This window comes from Prionailurus bengalensis, chromosome C1 (genome assembly GCF_016509475.1).
Source record: "Prionailurus bengalensis isolate Pbe53 chromosome C1, Fcat_Pben_1.1_paternal_pri, whole genome shotgun sequence".
NCBI lineage: Eukaryota > Metazoa > Chordata > Mammalia > Carnivora > Felidae > Prionailurus > Prionailurus bengalensis.
Window position 1 is genome coordinate 175642075 of NC_057345.1, and position 19049 is coordinate 175661123.

At 35.0% G+C, this 19049-nt stretch overlaps 1 protein-coding gene across 3 annotated transcripts in view; it reads right to left on the reverse strand.

The window, feature by feature from the left end:
- The window catches only part of TFPI (tissue factor pathway inhibitor), a 106538-nt gene that overhangs the window by 31723 nt on the left and 55766 nt on the right, over positions 1-19049 (reverse strand). For all 3 annotated transcript variants that reach the window (XR_006296884.1, XM_043577251.1, XM_043577250.1), the window contains 2 exons: positions 9167-9289; positions 1540-1737 (listed from right to left, as the gene is read on the reverse strand). Coding sequence is in view for 2 of the 3 variants with exons in the window: in XM_043577251.1 (XP_043433186.1) it covers positions 1540-1737; positions 9167-9275 (307 nt within the window). In the remaining variant the exon portion in view is untranslated. The remainder of the gene's footprint in view (positions 1-1539; positions 1738-9166; positions 9290-19049) is intronic.

Genomic DNA, 19049 nt, shown 5'->3' on the forward strand with positions numbered 1-19049 from the left:
GGTATAATGAATGGAAAATGACCCGGCAATCACAAAAACCAAAGGCACTACAGAGGATCACTGAACTGCTTAATCTGCGTTAGTAACATTTCCAGCACATCTATGGAGAAGAAAGAAGGAAATAAGTGCTCTGAGGTCAAGGAAATACATTCGCATCAATCCTTTTCTGTCAGCTCTGGAACATACAACAAAGCACCCCACAGAGTCACAGAGGAGAGAAGTTCTCTCTTTTCACCACACTGACATTTTCCCACAGGCAAGAGCATCATGATGCCAAGGCTGTTTTGTAAAAGCTATTCTGGAAAACATTATCAAAGTGAAAATGCACAGATGCCTGTTTTGCGAAGAAGCGAAAAAGCAAGGCACCTAGTGTTACTAACTAAAGATATCGTCTCTATAGTAATACAGTTTCATTCAACGAGCTAAGAACACACTATGGGGAAATTTGGGGCTACAAACTGGGGAAATAAACATAATTCAGCTTCTTCTATCCTTTAAATAGCTCACAATTCAGAAGAATAAAACAGAGACAAAAGCATTCAAAATGTGACCAGAAGTGATTTGGGATTTATCACGAGACGAGATGAAACCACATTATAGTTTGTAAAATTCAGGAAACAATGTTGTTTTAATAGGATTAAAGCAAAATAAAAGTGTTCAATAAACCTTAACAATATAATATGATATACTTTTAAACATTATTACTTAGTAAAAATATGAAAAGTTGAGCTCAGTAAAATCTACAGGGGTCAGTAAGTATAGTATTTTCTACAATATTCCAAGGTCCCAGAGAAAATGACTTAATTTTCATATCTATATATTTCTTCTTTTTTTAATGTTTATTATTATTATTATTATTTTTGAGAGAGAGAGAGAGTAGGAGAGGGGCAGAGAGAGAGAGAGAGAGAGAGAGAGAATCCCAAGCAGGCTCCTCACTGCCAGTGCAGAGCCCAGTTCGGTGCTTGAACTTAACAAACTATGAGATCACAACCTGAGCCAAAATCAAGAGTCAGATGCTTAACTGACTAAGCCACCCAGATGCCCCTATTTCTGCTTTCTGATGCAGTTTAGAATTTTCTCATTAGTAGCCACTGAGAGCCTCAAAGTGGATTCTCAGATTCATTATTTTGAAAGGAATAGCTATAAGATCACTGTACTGATAAGGAAAGACTAAGTCAGTGTGACTAACAGTTTCTTTCCTGCCAACTCACAGCTGCCCAGGAAGACTGAATTATACTCACTTCATTGCAGATATAAAATCAGTGAACTTAAAGGTTTTTCTTCTTTATTTTGGAGAAATAAATATAGGACAATAAGTGGGGCTTAATATAACTTATGATAACTGATATAAACAATGAAAAACGATATTTGCACATGAATGCCAAAAATGTGAACAAAATGTTCCTTGGAATGTTAAAATAGTTTAACTTTTTTTTCTAAAATTATCAAATCTATGATTAGATCTAATAACCCTGAACATTTTGAAAAAGTTAAAGGAACCTAATGCCTCTTGGGTAATAATTGTCCCCAGAAACCTACCTCCTATACATTTTTCTTCGCACTCTTCCAGGCTTTCAAAGCGATTCTGATTTCCTTCACATCCCCCATATATAAATTCTTCACACTGTTGAGTGTGAATATTGAAAAAAAATTTCGTAAGGATTGCTCTGCATGGGCCATTATCTGCTTTCAAAGCACAAAATGAATGTGCAAGTTTCAGTGGTGGTAACCCATCATCTACAAGGTAAAAATAAAAGATATATAAGCTTTCATCAACACTGCAATAATGTTCTTTATTTTCATTTCCTTTTCAGAATGTCCTAATTTTTCTGAAGAACAACAACAGAAATAACACAGGCTGAAGAAACCATGACAAGTTATTCAAGATTATCAAACAGGTACATAAAGTTTATAAACACACCAATGAAACAGGTTTTATCAACTATTAAAGTTTAATAGTTGATTACTGATTATTAACGGAAAATGTAGAATAGTTTTCTAAACTCTTGTTATGGATTTGTTTAAAAATATACCAGTTGATCAATGTGGAACTGAGTAGCAATTGTAAGGTAACAAGTGTGTTGACATTAGAAATTAAATAGAGACATCTTTTTAAATTCAGCAGTTTTTACGGGCAGACATTAATGTCAACTCTTTGATTTGCTCTCTCTAATCCACAGTTGTGCCATTTTTTACACATAACTTGTTACAAACAATAGTATATCTAGATTCATATATATGTGTACTATATCATACCATGTTAAACCATTTCCCTAATTATGAAAGTATAGGTGTTTGATATTACAAGTACATATATATCATGGTCCATTCTTTTACTTACCATGGTTGGTAACGGTATTTTAGCAATGTTGAAAAAGTTATACAGCACTGTCTATGTTTTAAAATAGAATGAGGCAATTATTTTGATCTTGAGTTAGAATTTTTTTCCCTCAGTATTCTGTCACTTATTTTAGTCACAGAAGAATTTCATATCTTGTGAAGGGAGTTGTACATACAGAAAACTCAATTTTTTTCATTTTAATTTTTTTAATTTAATTTTTTTATTTTTTAAAATTTACATCCAAATTAGTTAGCATATGGTGAAACAATGATTTCAGGAGTAGAATTTTTTAATTTTATTAAGTCCAACAATAGAGGCCTAATTTTAAAGAAGTTGCATTTGCTTATAGATTTATCGGTATGATAGACATGGACAATTGTGGCTGGTACCACCAAAATAATAAAGACCAAATAATGCCATTTCATATTTCTGGAGGGTTGTCTATAATATATTTTCTAAGACTTTAAGTATTCACTCTGGTCACTTCTGAGGGATATTGAAACCTCAAAATGACCTAAACCAATTTACCCTTCAGAGGGCAGCAGTATTCTGCTAAGTGAAAACTGATGAAGTCTAGGTATCTTCCCCCAAAGGGTTTTAATACACTATAAAATAATTTACATTGAAAAATATGAATGAATGTCATCATTGTAAAAATATATGCAACATTTTAAAAGCATTAAATAAAAAAAAGTTTGGGGATATAAATCATCGAGAAGGAAATCAGTGTTGAATTCCTGTAATTCCAAAATTTCTGTGAATTTTTTGAAAGAGAAGATAGGCATATCATCAAAGTTAGAATAGGTAAGTTTATCTAATGTCTTCTGCCCTTAAGGTTTTGTTATTTTAATGATCTATATCGAATTAATGTCTAGCTTTAGCTATATTTCAGTAATGTTAAAATTCTTTGTATAAAATAATTGGAAGATTATTTTTCATTTTCTATATGGGTCATAAAATGATAAGTATGCCCTGAAATCTTAGAAGGATTAAAAATATAGCTTGCGGGGCGCCTGGGTGGCGCAGTCGGTTAAGCGTCCGACTTCAGCCAGGTCACGATCTCGATCTCGCGGTCTGGGAGTTTGAGCCCCGCGTCAGGCTCTGGGCTGATGGCTCAGAGCCTGGAGCCTGTTTCCGATTCTGTGTCTCCCTCTCTCTCTGCCCCTCCCACGTTCATGCTCTGTCTCTCTCTGTCCCAAAAATAAATAAACGTTGAAAAAAAATTAAAAAAAAATATAGCTTTCTATGCATAAGTTATTAATATGCTGTTTCATTCACTCCATGGTAATTATTTATGAACATGTAAATTTTATCTCAACCCCTTAATGCAACTTTTATTTTTATTTATTTATTTATTTTTGGCTTACATATTTTTTTCAATATATGAAATGTATTGTCAAATTGGTTTCCATACAACACCCAGTGCTCATCCCAGAGGTGCCCTCCTCAATACCCATCACCCACCCTCCCCTCCCTCCCACCTCCATCAACCCTCAGTTTGTTCTCAGTTTTTAACAGTCTCTTATGCTTTGGCTCTCTCCCACTCTAACCTCTTTTTTTTTTTCCTTCCCCTCCCCCATGGGTTTCTGTTAAGTTTCTCAGGATCCACCTAAGAGTGAAACCATATGGTATCTGTCTTTCTCTGTATGGCTTATTTCACTTAGCAGCACACTCTCCAGTTCCATCCACGTTGCTACAAAAGGCCATATTTCATTCTTTCTCATTGCCACGTAGTACTCCATTGTGTATATAAACCACAATTTCTTTATCCATTCATTAGTTTAATGCAACTTTTAACCATAAAAAAAATCTAAGTTTAATTTATAAAATACCACATCACCATTTTTATTTCTTTGATAATATAATTGACATTTTTTTCAATTGAAATAAATGGAGCTGACAAATTATAGAACAGTTAAGTTTTCAGATTCCAAATGTGATAAGGTAGAAAAACATAGAACAGAGATTTATTATGACATATAGATCTTCATCTACGAAAGACATATACTTTCACACCAAACACAATTTTCATGAACTGGCTAATTACAAGTTATAATACTGGTCAAACCTTTAACTAATTTGAATTTTATGCACCTGTGCACTTGTCTGTTTTCAGCTTCCTGTGGGGTATGTGCAGTTGAAAAATATAATTTGGGTGTTTATACGATATTTTTAAGTAATTTTTATACCAATTATATAATGTCCCCAAAGCCAATCAATCTCTATAATATATATGTAAATAGTTTACCAAATGAGTAAATAACTGATTGACATATATAAATTTAAATCTCATTTCCTTTTCTTTTTAATGATGTACCTAATATTTTATGCCGATGAACTTTTTGAATATGATTGGCTTTAAAATGTGTCTAAAAAAATAAAAAAATTAAGAAATAAATAAAATGTCTCTCAAGGCATATTAAAAGTTTCTGGCATCTAATAATGTGTACTTCAGAATTATAATTTTGCTTAAATGTTCTTAGACTTCCCTGAAATTTTATTTTCTTAAATTATACACACAGGTGCTTTTTTCTATAGTTCATTATAAATATTATTTATATAAGAGCACTTATATATAATATATATACATTATATATAACAGCATTTTAGAGTTGGTAAAAATATTTTCCATAGATAAATATGTAAATATAAAGAAAAAATGATTTGTGAAAAAATATCTTTCCCATCCATCACTGAAATTACAGTTGTCAGTTTGAGTTCAATAATAAATGAAATCCTTTTCTGAGCGGTAGTATATTTGTGAATAATTATAAATGCTGCTTATATTCCCTTTCTTTACTTAGAGATTTAGAATACTGTGACTGACATTCTGACCTGTTAAAAGTTGTGAGAAGCTAGAAAGTTTGCCTCAAAGACTCTAAGCAGTGCACGTGATTGAGAGCAGACCCACGATAAGTATCATTGCATTAGCACAATGTATTTGTGGATGCATTTTTATGTGACAGATAAAAAGTTGACCTGTCAGTTCTATAAATGTCTGATCTTAGAATAGGTCTCAGGATCTCAGGAGTCACATAAATAATTTTGAGAATTAGCTAGGAATAATAAATAATATTCGGATATTTTTAAGCTTATGGCTTATATCACATTTTTTCAGAAATTCCTAAAGCGCTCCTCACATAATATTATGGTTCCTTATTCCCACGTTGATGCTACCTCAGATCTTCAGAAATCTTCACATCTTCATTGATGACTCCTCTGATTTTGACTTTTGATGTATTTGATAGTCCTATTCATCATGCCAAAACTTTTACTTTACATTTTGTCTATTAAACAAATATCGCTCCCTCAACTTGCTATTTAGTAATTATGCCACCAGGTGGCAGGCCATCACCACAAAAACGAAAGCTAGTACCATATTTGTGCCTGTAGTAGTAGTAACAGCTGTTGTTTATGAATAATTGTGCTCCAGACATTTTGTAATTGTATTATTTAATAATCACAACAACCTTCTGAATTAGGTATTTTTAAATACCATTTTAAAAATTATAAAATAGCACTATCAAAATTAATTGCTCAGTTCACACCGTAAGTGCTGGCTTTAGAATTGACCCCACATAGTTTTACACCAAATATCTCACACATTCTTAACATTGAATGATACTGTCACAGATCTGCATGACTGAGATTCCTAGATTGGCATTTAGGTCAAGGACATAGATTTAATCCTAGGATTTCCACTCAATACATTTTTTTTCTCAAATTTACTTTATAAAAACTAAAAATGTTTAGGGGCGCCTGGGTGGTGCAGTCGGTTAAGCGTCCGATTTCAGCCAGGTCACGATCTCACGGTCCGTGAGTTTGAGCCCCGCGTCGGGCTCTGGGCTGATGGCTCAGAGCCTGGAGCCTGTTTCCGATTCTGTGTCTCCCTCTCTCTCTGCCCCTCCCTCGTTCATGCTCTGTCTCTCTCTGTCCCAAAAATAAAATAAAAAAACGTTGGAAAAAAAAAATTAAAAAAAAACAAAAACCAAAACTAAAAATGTTTCAATAATGAAAGCAGGTGATTTTACAACAACTTCCCAAATGAAACACTAAGAATTAATTGTAAACTATATTTTATTAAGTTATTACCTGGTTCTTTAGCGTTACTGTTCACATTTTAATGTATTTTTTAGATGAATCATGTATTAGAATATTGTGTTGTCCAATCAGCTTACGACCCACACTTTGCACATCGCTGACGTGGGGGAGTGATGAGGTGCGCTCCCTTGAATGTGGTGCCATGTACTGCATCCAAACGGGATGCAAGTCTGTCTTGGTTTTTATTTCTTACTTTGGATAAATCCTTTTGAAAGTTAACAATCGTGTGTTGATCATGTGTCAGGCACTGCGCGGTCAGGGCGGATGTGATAGTACAAATATCAGGTGGCAGCAGACACCCTCCCCCCCCCCCCCCAACACACACTCTCATGTAGCATGCAGACACTGAAGACTTACTTACATAAATATTCAGGACGTTCAAGGTGCTGTGTTTGTGTGTACTAAGATGCCTAAGCTTGTCTGAAGGATCAGGGAGAGCTTTCCTGAGACTTGAAACTGAGACTTGAGGAAAGTGTTAGTGACAAGGATCTGCCTAACACCGTGTAACTAGAAAACACATACAGAGCAGTATAACAGGAATTTAATCTGATGCAGCCAGACAGAATTATGGTTTATATTATGTCATTTTTGTCATTGATTTCTTGTATTTTATGTCTCATAGTCTGAGGATTACAATCTCAGTCTCCCTTCCCCCTGCCCTGGGATGTTGGATAGAAGGCTCATGATAACATTTGGGGATATGTCACATGCCTTTTAGAGTCCTCATTCTCCTGGAACTTGTTTGGGAGTCTAGAGTTTTAATGGAATTTACTATTTAAGAATGCAGCCATATGCTCTGACTTCTCCCTGCCACAAAATGTGCCAGGTGCTTCTACGCAGTTCATATAACAACCATATGAACATAATTATTTACATCTTTATATATAAAGACACTGGGAGTCAGAGAGTTTACATAACTCACCTAATTTTGCAAAGCCACTGAGTGACAAACCACACATGCAAACTTAGGTCTGTCTGATTCTAAATCTTATGAAGGACACCTGCTTTTCTTTAAATGCTCCCTGCTAATCTTCTCTCTCCTACTCTAAAGGAATTAAAAAAAAAATCTTGTCACTACCGTTTTTTATTATCAAAAGGTTTATTGTTTTTCATCCTCCCTGCTGGTTAGACTGATTAAGAAAAGGTCTACTATTCCCTTGTGAGAGAAGCAATAAAACCTTATGTTTTCTTATAAGATGATAATACTCTATTCAATGAAATGGTATACTTCTATAAAAAGATGTCATGACTTTGGCACAGTGTGATAAATGGTATCTTCAAAATTGTGAATGGATTCTGATATGGAATCATGTTATTGAAAGATTAATTAAAAACAAAACCCCAAACCCCAAAACTGGTTAAGACTGTGCAGCTAGTCAGTTTAGTGACCTTCAAGTCTAACTTTGAGATAAAGGTGTTTTCTTAGCCAGCTTGGTTTTTTCTGAATTTATCCAGAGATTTTAAACTCTGGCTTAATTATTGATGGGTTAATTCTGGCTTGTTGGCCAACTGTGGCAACAGCAACATTTTCAGGAAGCTTCTGGTGACCTGGCGTGCATTTTCTCAGGCTAACTGAGGAGATTAGATTAGGTCAATATTGGGGATCCTCTCTCCTCCCACCTCCCAAGATGGGTTGCCCGCTGTTTCTCTGTTGGGATTTTATTCTCTACATTCCTTTTCTGCTCAGCTTCCAGAATATCGGAAGCTATCTCCTTTGATAAATGGGGCAAATGAAGAATTAGAGCTTATTTCATAATGCCTAAATTCTCATTTTATAAAAGCAGATTATAGTGTTTATTAAATAGTTTCATTTTTAGGAAATTTTTATAACAATTTTTTTTTTCACTGACAATAGAACAGTCTCTCCGTGAAACAGATTCTTGAGAACTTGGTCTGACTCATCACTGCTTCCCTAGGACCTACCAATCTCAGGCACATAATATATATTTATTTAGTCTTTATCAAAGGGAAATATATTGAATTAAATCCCTTTAAAGAGTGGTTAGATATATGAAATAAAAAATGTATTTATGGAAGTCTTTTGTACATCATAAACATTACATACGAATAGAAGCCTCACTTAGTTCATATTCTCTATTACCAATGACTTGAGATTTCTATCAATGTTTTACTAATTTGCCACAAAAATATTACTTTTAAGAAAGAAATCTATAATAATAGTCATGGTACAGTCTTCTTTTTGTTCTATTGCTGATTGTTAATATTTTTTTTTAGATACAGAGCTTTCTGAGATGAGAATTAACTTGCACTAAGCCAGATCTCCCAGTGTCCTGTGTGGCTAGGTTCTCACACTGGGCTCATCTGGGAAGTTCTTATTTTGAGAATAAGGCAAGAAAAGGAGAGAATGTCTGTAGTTTCCTTTTTCTTTTCACACTTATCCCAGCCAAAGGGTGGCATCACAGTTCACAGAGAGCTGTTTCTACAGCACTTTGCTACCTGCACTTCTCCAGAGATCCTTCAATGTTAAGACGTTACAGTCTGAAAAAAAGAGCCTTCCTTGCTAAAGTGACTTTTTTTGGTTTAAGTTTCATTTTTTTGTTGTTTGGATTTTTTTTACATTTTACATATAAGACATTTCCCAAGAAAAATGTCACTTCTGCAAAAGCTAATTTTTCTACACAATGGAGAAAAATATATTAAATTATTGAATTAAAATTGAGAGCTTTAACTAGCTGAAAAAGATGAATGCTTCTAACATTTTACCTGTGACATCTGTATATTCCTCAGCATCCTCGGCGACAGCACTAAGAGGGGCAGAAGCACAGTTAAGCAGCAGATACACAGAAGTCCAAAAAATCTGTTCTTTCTTCATTGTAGAAATTATCTCTGAAATACAGAACCCAGATATATTTAATTAGGAGTAATGTCAAATTATCTACAGACTGGTAGGAATCTTATGCATGCCTCCACATGTAAATTTCTATGACATTTAATGTGTATTCTCACACACTTCTGTCCACAAATTCCATGAGTCATGTTTAAAACGTGTATGTGGCATTTACTACTGTAGACAGACATTCAGGACATATGTCTAATATTCAAGTACATAGCTCATATTTCAGCCTCGAAAACGCAAATTTAAAATGGCAGTATTTGAGAGACATGGGTAAATCCTCATCAACATGGCTATGTATTAAGATCCATTTTCATATGCGATTTTATCTGCATCAGTTCTAATGCAAGAATATTTGCTACCCTTCTTTCTCAGCCAGAATTACATTTTAATATTTTGTACATTCTTCTGTTATTTCACTAATGCAGGCAACGTTAAATTCCTGATTTCACTTTCCCTTTGTTTCAGTACTTCTTTTATTTATTTATTTAAAAAAATTTTTTAAAAATATTTATTTATTTTTGAGACAGAGAGAAGCAGAGCATGAACGGGGGAGGGTCAGAGAGAGGGGGAGACAGAGAATCTGAAGCAGGCTCCAGACTCTGAGCTGTCAGCACAGAGCCCGACGTGGGGCTTGAACTCACAAACCGCGAGATCACGACCTGAGCCGAAGTCAGACGCTTAACCAACTGAGCCACCCAGCGCCCCCAGTACTTCTTTAAAAAAAAAGAAAGGCATTTCACAAATTTTTGTCTTGTTTCCTTTAAAATAGATTTGTTTTTATAACCAATTTCCGAACCAGGTTTTCTATGAGAGAGCAAACAGAACTGCGGACAAAATACATGTCTGGCATTCTATTGAGTCCTTTACCCCAGTTCGTCCACCCTCGTTTTAGGCAGTTATTATCTGATTCAAAAGAGTTTAACAGAAAAGTGACTTTAAGTGATAAACCAACACATTTACACTCTGAGGGAAATAGATTTCAGCAGGAAAGTGAGACTTCCTCTTTCAAAATGATTTAGAGATCCACAGTAAAAACTAATGGAAAACCACACTGAAATTTTTTTAAAGGTTCTGTCTCCTTTGGATTCAAAGATGGAAGGAAATGTGTTCATGCAGCACAGGAAGAGAAAAAGAAAGAACATAGGCACATGTTCAGCCACCGAGGATGTTATCAGCATCAGGAAAGAAAACAAAATCTTATCAGTAAATAGTCACAAATGCAGGAATGGATATTCCATCTAAAACAATTTAGAGAATTCTGTGTTTACGCCTGTAACAAATCATAGCTGCAATACACGCCATTAAGGTGTTTGTAGCTTTGTAATAAATAATCCCCCTTTGCTTTAAGCATCATAAAAATTACTAGTGAAATGTACAACCTGTTTTCTCACAACACTTTGTAAATGTTAACATACACTTGATTTTTAGTCAATAGCAGTGTTATGCACCTTCTATATCATATCATAAACTATTTGAATCCACAAATAGGTATGTATATATATATATATGCATATAGATACATAATTTTGAGGAGTCTATCAGCTAAATTTCTAGTCTTTCAAGGACTCTTCTATTTCTATTAGTTTCTTTGAGATATACAACCTTGTTATATCTTGATTGTAAAATATAGCATGTTTTCCTGTCTCATGGTTTAGGGAGCAGGCTGAGGTTGGGTGCTTGAAGAACTTGATGAGAATTTGGGCTTCAAACTCATCAAATTATTCTCTTTAAAATATTGGCCTAGAGTGTTGCCTAATTTTAGTGATTTTAGACTTTCCTTAGTTGTAAGAAACACAAGGCAGCTCAGACAGTTTAGGTCAAAAGGCCATCAGCTTATTCATTCTAGAGAAGGTAGAATAATCTAGGATCACAAAGGAAGGTTTGTGGTTGGATCTGAGAGTCGGGGAGCTGAATACCGCCAGGAGTCGCTCATTGCTACTGCACTCCTTAGACAAGCTTTATTCCCCCTTAGTGCAGCCCAGCCTTCTCTACATGGTAGGTTGCACAGCACTCATATTTTAAACCTTAAAACATTCTTCCATGAAAACAATGTGACTGCTTCTCTTTATGGACTAGTTTCAAATAGCTTAAGAATAGCACTGATTGGGGCGCCTGGGTGGCGCAGTCGGTTAAGCGTCCGACTTCAGCCAGGTCACGATCTCGCGGTCCGGGAGTTCGACCCCCGCATCGGGCTCTGGGCTGATGGCTCAGAGCCTGGAGCCTGTTTCCGATTCTGTGTCTCCCTCTCTCTCTGCCCCTCCCCCGTTCATGCTCTGTCTCTCTCTGCCGCAAAAATAAATAAACGTTGAAAAAAAAATTTTTTAAAAAAAGAACAGCACTGATGGTTTCAATTTGGAAGAGTTGAAACTTTTGGACCAATACATTTGAGATGACAAGCTGTTGGGAGACTGGAATCAATTTGGGTGAGCTGAAATGGACTTGTTTCAGGTTTGGAGAATAGGAAAATGTAGTAACCTTGCAAATCTTAACATAAGTGTATGGGTCTTAGGGTGGACAAGTGTAGCTCCAAGAAGGAGCGGATTGTTGCTTCCAGAAGAAAGGAAGGGTGTCGGACAGATAAAACTATAAGAATGCCCTGCAGCGAACTACAACTAATTAATGACACACAGAGTTTGAAATCAAGTTAGCAGATTACCAGTCCAGTGCTCTTTCTTCTCCACAATGTTGCCCCTGAAGAGTGGCCAAAAGCACTCAGCCTTCCAGAGCAAAAGACTGATTTGGGCACACCACTGAAAAAATACTATAATTTGTTATGACACTGGTAAAGCTGTAGTTTGTGGAGATCACTTAGAGTGAACTGACTTAATTACATATCATTGTAATTGATTTCTTTTTAAAACTTCCAAAAGCATCACTAACTTACATTGCAAAACGGCAAACAAGACAGCAAACCCAAACTGAAGCTGTACATCAGTTAACTCACTATACCTTTCTGCATTCTACTTTCTTGAATATCTGGCCCCATTAAAAATATCTACTACCCAACCTGGTATCGTACAGAAAGATTGACTCAAAGGAGTTCAAAGATCTAACTGTGAAATATAAAACATTAAATCTTATAAAAGAAACATAGGATAATATGTTCATGACAAGGTTGGCAAAGATTTCTGAATCAGGACATAGCACCAATTATAAAATAAAATACTGTTAATTACTTTTCATTAAAATCAAGATTTTCTGCTCATCAAGATAAGCACCATTAAGACACTGAAAAGGAAGTTGTGAGAAAGTGTTTGAAACTCATGTATCTGAAGATTATACATTGAAAATGTATAAGGAATTAAAAATAAATAATCCAATTAAAAATGGGTTAAAGATTGAATAGGCACTTCTCAAAAAATTATATGCAAATGGAAAATAAGCATATTAAAAGATACTCAACATAGTCATCAGAAAAATTAAAATTAGCACTATTGTGAGAGAGTACAACTAAAATTAATAAAAGCTGACAATATAAAGTGTTAATGAGCATTTGGACCTTCACTATTGTTGGTGGGATTATGGTATCGTCTGAATTATTAGTGTTCCCCAAATTCTTATATAGAATCTTAACTCCCAAACGTGATGGTATTAGGAGGTAGGGCCTTTCAGAGGTGATTAGGTCTTAAGGGATAAGGTTCATGCTCTTATAAAAGAGACCCCACAAATACCCCTCATCCTTTTCACTATCTGAGGACACAGCAAGAAGGTGGCCAGCTATGAACCAGAAGGAGGACCCTCAGTCTTACCAAGTCCCCTTTAATTTTTAATTATATAGCAAGAATATATTACATAAAGGTGTTGTGTTAGTGACTAGTTGTGCATGATAATATGTTAGACACTAAGAGAGACTTAAGAATCTAGAGGAAGCCTTGAATTTACATGTAACCAACAGAGTTAAATAAATATACAATGTTAATAATAATGCCTAGATAAATTGTCAGGACATCTTTGTATATGCCAGGTACATAGTAGTGGACAATAAATTCATGTTAAATTATTTAACTTGAATAAAAATAGTACTTATCTTTTGGGGGCCAAAAATTAAAACTCCTATACTTAGTTCTGCCAACAGCCTGTTAAGTAACCTTTGGAAATAAATTTTTATTTTTAAACCTGATTTATAAAACACATGAATTTTGCTACATTGTCCTTAAATTCCATTTAAGTTCTAAAAATGTATGCATTTTAATGAACACATTTTATACACTTCACAGAATAATCTATAGTTAGTATAGTTTACATTTTCTATTTTTTACTTTAGTGCTAATTTGCAGCATCAATTTTATCCTTTTAGGTCAAGATGTGTTCTCAGAATATGAGTTAGGCAATGTGTTATTAGTTGTTATATATATGTGTGTGTATATATATATATATATATATATATATTTATGTCAGAATTAAAAAACTTATAAAGGGTTTCTCAACTGTAAGACTTTCATAGGATCCTTATTATGGTAATGTACAATTGTATTTTCTATGGGAGAATATAGTAAATGCATTTCCAAATTTATATGGGACTATTGTCCCATAAAATATTTTGGGGAAATACTTTGACAAATAATGTTACATTTAAGGAAAAGTCAGTAGATTTCCTGAACCAGAAAAATATTAAAAAGCACGATGTGATCTGTGCTTTAATAAAATCCAGCATATATGGAAACATGTCAAAAGGGCAAAGTTTAAGGAATTAACAGCTAGAATTTGCAGAAGATCAGATTGAAATTATGAACAGGGAGTTGTCCGTGGAACCACAGAGAAAAGGGCAGGTAGGAGAGACTTTTTAAGTATTGATAAAACTGAGTGAGTAAATGCAGGATATGAAGGGCAGAGAATTCAAGCACATCCTGAGTAAACTGTTGTGTAATCATAGAAATAGGGAAATTAATGTAAGTATTGGTGTGCATATCAGGGATGAATTCAGTCTGGACAGATTGTATGTGAAGGTTATGTCTTCTAAGTGGGCCTGTATAAAGGCAATTAAAAATATAAGACAGGAGCTGGGAAATGTTTCGCTATACCATCATCATCATCGTGAGGTAGGGTCATTTCACCAAGGGAAAGGGTGCCCAATAAGTCATTTCCAGCTCCCCTTCAATTTTATTTCCTGTCTTTCCTGTAATTGCTTGGCTTTATGGACACTACCTACTAATCCGTTGGCCTCACTGAAACTGCTAATTCTTGAACAAACCATACAACTTCTAGGTTTAAGACTTTGAAACTACAATTTTTTTTAATTAATTAATTTATTTGAGAGAAGGATGGGAGAGGGGAAAGCAGAGAGAGAGAATCCCAAGCAGACTCCATGCTCAGTGGGGAGCCCAAAGCAGGGCTCCATCCCATGACCCTGGGATCATGACCTGAGCTGAAATCAAGAGTCACGCAACCACCTTAGACATACCATCATTTATCGATTTATCAGTCAATGAGCGTTTGTGTTGTTTTCACTTTTGGGATATTATGAATAACATTATGAACACTTGTGTACAAGTTTCTGTGCAGACATACGTTTTCATTTCTCTTGGGTATATAACTAGGGGTGAAATTGCTGGATCATACAGTAATTTTGTTTAATCTTTTAAGGAACTGCCAAATCAGCTGCACCATTTCACATTCCTACTAGTTATGTCTTGCTTTGTTTTTTTGAATAACACTTATCACCACTTACATATTTATTTGTATACATGTTCACTGCCTTGAACAGTAAAGCATTTTCCATTGTGAGCATAGACACTTTATGCAACTTTCACATTCTATGTTTGATGCCCAAAAAATGACAAAGTAATACTTGATAAATAAGTGAATTAATTTGAGTATACTTTGTGAGCTAAAATTAGGGTATAGTATGGATCTTTGGATATATACATGCAGTTTTATTTATTTCTACCACTCCCACACACAAAAAATAATAAAGAGGGGTTAGCAGCAAATGTGATAGAGTGGTCATTCATCCATATTTCTTTTTCTAAATGTAATTGTCTTTTTTAAATTGCATACTCTACTTTTCTGGAAGTATGAAATATTTCAGTTGAAAAATTTGTATAAAAGGAAATTTTTAAAGGAAAATATAACATGAATAGACTAGATTTCATGTTTATAAAATGTTACTTAAGTGGCAGGTATTTTCTAAATCAAAGGAGGAAAAAGAGCAATTGCTAACACCCAGTCCAAAGAGATGGTAGTGTGTAGGAGGGATGCCTAAAAGTGAACTTAGAGGGGCATCTAGGTGGCTTAGTCAGTTAAGCGCCTGACTCTTGATTTCGGCTCATGTTATGATCTCATGATTCCTGAGGTCAAGCCTCATGTTGCACTGTCAATGTGGAACTTGCTTAGGACTCTTTCTCTCCCTCTCTCTCTGCCCCTCCCCCCGCTCTTTCTCTGTCTGTCAAAATAAACAAATAAACATTTTTAATCCCAAGTAATATCTTTCCTTCCAACCTTCCTTCTTTTTTTCTCTTTCTCTTCTGCTTTTCCTGCTATCCTTCCTTCCTTCCTTCCTTCCTTCCTTCCTTCCTTCCTTCCTCTCTCCCCATCTCCCTTCTGCCTTTTCTCTTTTTTAGGTTTGTTTAGTGGTTAACAGAAGGAGTCTGGAGTGAGACTGTGCTATGGGCTCAGTGTGTCCCCCTACAAATTCATATGGTATCTTAACCCCCCAGTAACTCAGACTGTGCTGTATTTTGAGATAAGGCCTTTAGAGACATAATTAAGGACCAATGAGATTGAGGTGGGCCCTAATCCAATATGACTGGTGTCCTTATATAAAGAGGAAACATTAGGATATGGATACACACAGAGGAAAGACTTAACTACCTATAAGCCCAGAAGAGAGACCTCAAAAGAAACCATTCTTTGTTGACACCTTCATCTTGAACTTCTAGCTTTCAGAGCTGTGAGGAAATAAATTTCTATTGTTTAAGCTACCCAGTCTATGGGATATTGTTTTGGCAGCCCTGGTAAACTAGTACAGACTGTAAAACTTCACATACCAGTTTAGTCACTTACCAATTATGTGAATTTGATAATTTATTTATCCCCTCTTTGCTTCTGTGTACTCATCTATAAATTGGGTATTTTACTAGAACCTACTTCACTGGATGTGAGGATTAAATGTAAAGGAATTAGAATGGTGACTGCTTCAGTAAATTTTAGTTATTATAATTTGTATAAGTAATGTTTGACATCATGTTGGGTGCACTGTAAAAAAACCGAAGCTCAATATTCATGGAGCTTATTCTTCCTTGAGAATGTTATCTCAGATTCTATGAAGGTTTAGAAAATAATTGAAAGCATAGCACTAATTTGGAAAGAGATTAGGGAGAAGCTGAGAAACATTTTTGTACTGATTTGGTTAGTATGCAAACCAAGAATTCCTGGGCTACAAATTAGAAGATGAGCAGTACAGATCTTAAGGTAAAGTGAATATTCTAAGGATCGCAGTCAAGTAGAGCTAGAAATATGTTGGCAATTTGGCTTTGGTGACTGGAAGAGAACTCAAAAGGAATGGCAATGGACATTGATGTGAATGAGAACTTACGGCAGGATTCAAAGAGCAAAAAGCTCACAGAGAATGGAAGACACTAAGAGTAGGCTGGAATTACAGCATTAGATTTCTAGTACATAATTTTGGGAAAGACATGAAACAATATGTAGACAGTTACTGATCTATTCTACCTTTAGTTCCGGGAATGTACTCTTTCTTGTTATCTTCTGTGATCTGTCATCTTGAAATTAATCTGGAAAAATTTCATATTGTGTAATTGTGTTGTGTATTATCAGCACGGTGCTTATATAATTTAAAGTTCCGAGCTCACATATTATTGAACTTCTTTTTTAAAGTTTTACTGTTAATTTGCAAGATCAATGCATACTTTGCTATGTCTAAAAGGGAGGAATTTCATTTTGGCTGCTTCTTTGTGGCGTATCAGTGAAAGACAGGACAGACAAACCTGACAACCAGAAAAGAGGAAAAAATAGATTGAAGAATAACTCCAATTTTCTGCTCAGCAGTCGCTAACGTTGTTATCCTCTTGGTGTTTATTACTGCCATCCACTCAATTTGGCTGATCCCTTGGGGGCTACCTTTCTGCCCACTAAAGTTTGGAGCCTTCTTTTATCTTTAATCTATGTGCCTCCTTGGCTCTTTCACATTTTGGGTGAGTTTGCTGCACACTAACACCAAGGATAATGAATGAAGAAATAGAGAATTAGAATAAAAGTTATGGTGAGAGAAGGGGAAGATAAAAACCCTCCAGTGATTTTTATAGTTTTCTATTTTCTCTGTATGTTTTGAAGGTCATTTTTTATGAGTAGTATTTTCAATGGAAAATTTCCAAATATTCCTAATGACCAGGGTCCAGAAATGTTTTTTTTTTTTAACTATTTTTAATAGGCTTCCAACTCTTGTTCCTGGATGGAGAGTTTCTGAACTTGAATAATCTCAGTAAGAGATTTCAGAGCCAGACTTTTCTCAGGCAAAAAATATTTTTTTAATAAATACATTGTGGGAATGCAAATGTTTGGGTGGCTTCTCAAGAGAGGTCTAAGGCTGTGTGACTGCATATTTGCCACATAATAAATTCTAACAAGTCCTTACAGAGCCTTCTTTATCTCTTTATTAACTACCCCCCCAACCCCAGGTCCACATTCTTGGAACACTGAGTCATCATTATAAGCATTATTTTGGCATCAAGATTATTTATCTATGAAATAAGGTTAAAATTAGATAAAATGTGATGAGATTCTGGCTATAGGGAATATACACCACATTTGTTTTAAGAAATATTAGAAGTGCACGGTGCCTGGGTGGCTCAGTCGGTTAAGTGTCTGACTTCGGCTTGGGTCATGATCTCATGGTTCATGGGTTCGAGCCTCATGTCAGGGCTATTTGTGCTGACAGCTCAGAGCCTGGAGCCTGCTTCAGATTCTGTGTCTCCCTGTGTCTCTGCCCCTCCCCCATTTGCGGTCTGTCTGTCAAAAATAAATAAATGTTTAAAAAGTTAAAAAAAAAAAAAGAAATATTACAAGTGCAAAGATACGGCATTTACAAAACATCATTTTAAAATAAAGTCTTAACATTTTTTTGAAGTGGTTTCTTATCTATTAGGTCACTGTATCTGGACAATAATGCTATACAGCCATTGGCACAGGTATGCTGAATTTATGTTAGAGATACATGAGTTATTTTCCAACATCACATGGCTAGTAAGTAACAGAAGCAAGACTAGATCCTCAACTTTCCCAAAGGTTCCTTAAGATAAACAAGACTTATGGGATAGAGACTAAATACAGTTCAGGAAAATATTATCCAGTATGTCAATTACTTATATCTGTCTGTATTTATTTGCCTTTGAAATATTACCTTTATTGTGAATTGAAGACTGAGTAGGCAATATCACCAAAGGAACTACAGTATAAAAACCAGTTTCTCTGGTTGCTAATCCTACAAGTATAATTGATTAATCAGTGTAAGAAAATAGCTTAAAAGCAGGCATCTAGGGAGAAAATCTAAATGAAGACTCAGTCTACAATATGAATATGAATCCCAAATAATTCTACAGCTAATTATAATTATATGCTTGAAATAAGGCTCAAATAAAATAGGAGTTTGCTGTTTTCAACTTTGGTCTTTAGCCAAGATTTTTTTTTTTTAGATTTGTATATGTGTCTTCTATTTCCTCTAAAATTTGGGAAAAAAAGAAAATATGATGCTTTAAAGATTTTCAGGTACCTTTTTTGCGGTTCCTTTGTGTG